At 45.9% G+C, this 732-nt stretch overlaps 1 protein-coding gene across 2 annotated transcripts in view; it reads right to left on the bottom strand.

Moving 5' to 3' along the window:
- The window catches only part of LOC119594663, a gene marked incomplete at its 3' end in the record, with an annotated part of 9,067 nt that overhangs the window by 1,837 nt on the left and 6,498 nt on the right, over positions 1–732 (bottom strand). For both annotated transcript variants that reach the window (XM_037943717.1, XM_037943719.1), the window contains 1 exon segment: positions 307–576. In XM_037943717.1, the coding sequence (XP_037799645.1) occupies positions 307–576 (270 nt within the window).

Below are 732 nucleotides of genomic sequence, written 5' to 3'. Positions count from 1 at the left end.
TACCAAAGTTGACAGAAAAGTAATCAGGGGAAGTTTTCATGACACTTTATCCCATTTTCATGCCAGACATGATTATATTTTTCTTTACTTTAATGTGACTTTTAATGTAGCGTGGCGTATAAATCGAGAAACAAAAGAAGATGGAGAAGGAAGATGAACGGGTTAAGCAGAATACAGAGCCACAAACCAAGGATGAAGAAAAGTGAAGACCTGCAAGACGAACATAGTTAATATAACAGAGGAAAGAGACACAGAAACGCACAAAATTGCCGGAAAAGGGAGTAACCTGCAAAATGAAATTTTCACCTCTGCAAGTGGACCAGCGCTTTCTCCAAGTGTTCAGGGCGCAAGGGCTTCTTCGTGTTCAGAGTGTAGATTCCTCCCGTCATCCTGCAGCCATGGGTGTGTCCAGCGGCGATCATAACCTCGGTGGCATCCGCTTCCCAGAGCCATTTGATCCTCTCGCTCCTCCCCTTGGCCACGCCCCCTGCCACGCCTCTTCTTACCACCCATGAGTGGCTGATCGAGATATTATCTGCGGAGTTTCGTACCGACGTCGGTCTCGTTAACGCCAGGCTGCAAGATCATGTTTATTTCATTTGGCGGAATGCCCAGTGTTTGTAGGACTTGCTTGGCCCTGGGCTTTGTGCCTGACCGTGACTGTTACTACCATAGATGCTATATTTCTGGAGAATTATACATTTGAGCCTATACAATTCCTGCTTTAAACAG

The sequence above is a fragment of the Penaeus monodon genome, chromosome 34 (assembly GCF_015228065.2).
Source record: "Penaeus monodon isolate SGIC_2016 chromosome 34, NSTDA_Pmon_1, whole genome shotgun sequence".
Taxonomy (NCBI): domain Eukaryota; kingdom Metazoa; phylum Arthropoda; class Malacostraca; order Decapoda; family Penaeidae; genus Penaeus; species Penaeus monodon.
Note: the sequence above shows the minus strand (reverse complement) of the source record. Positions and strands in the feature narration are given on the sequence as shown.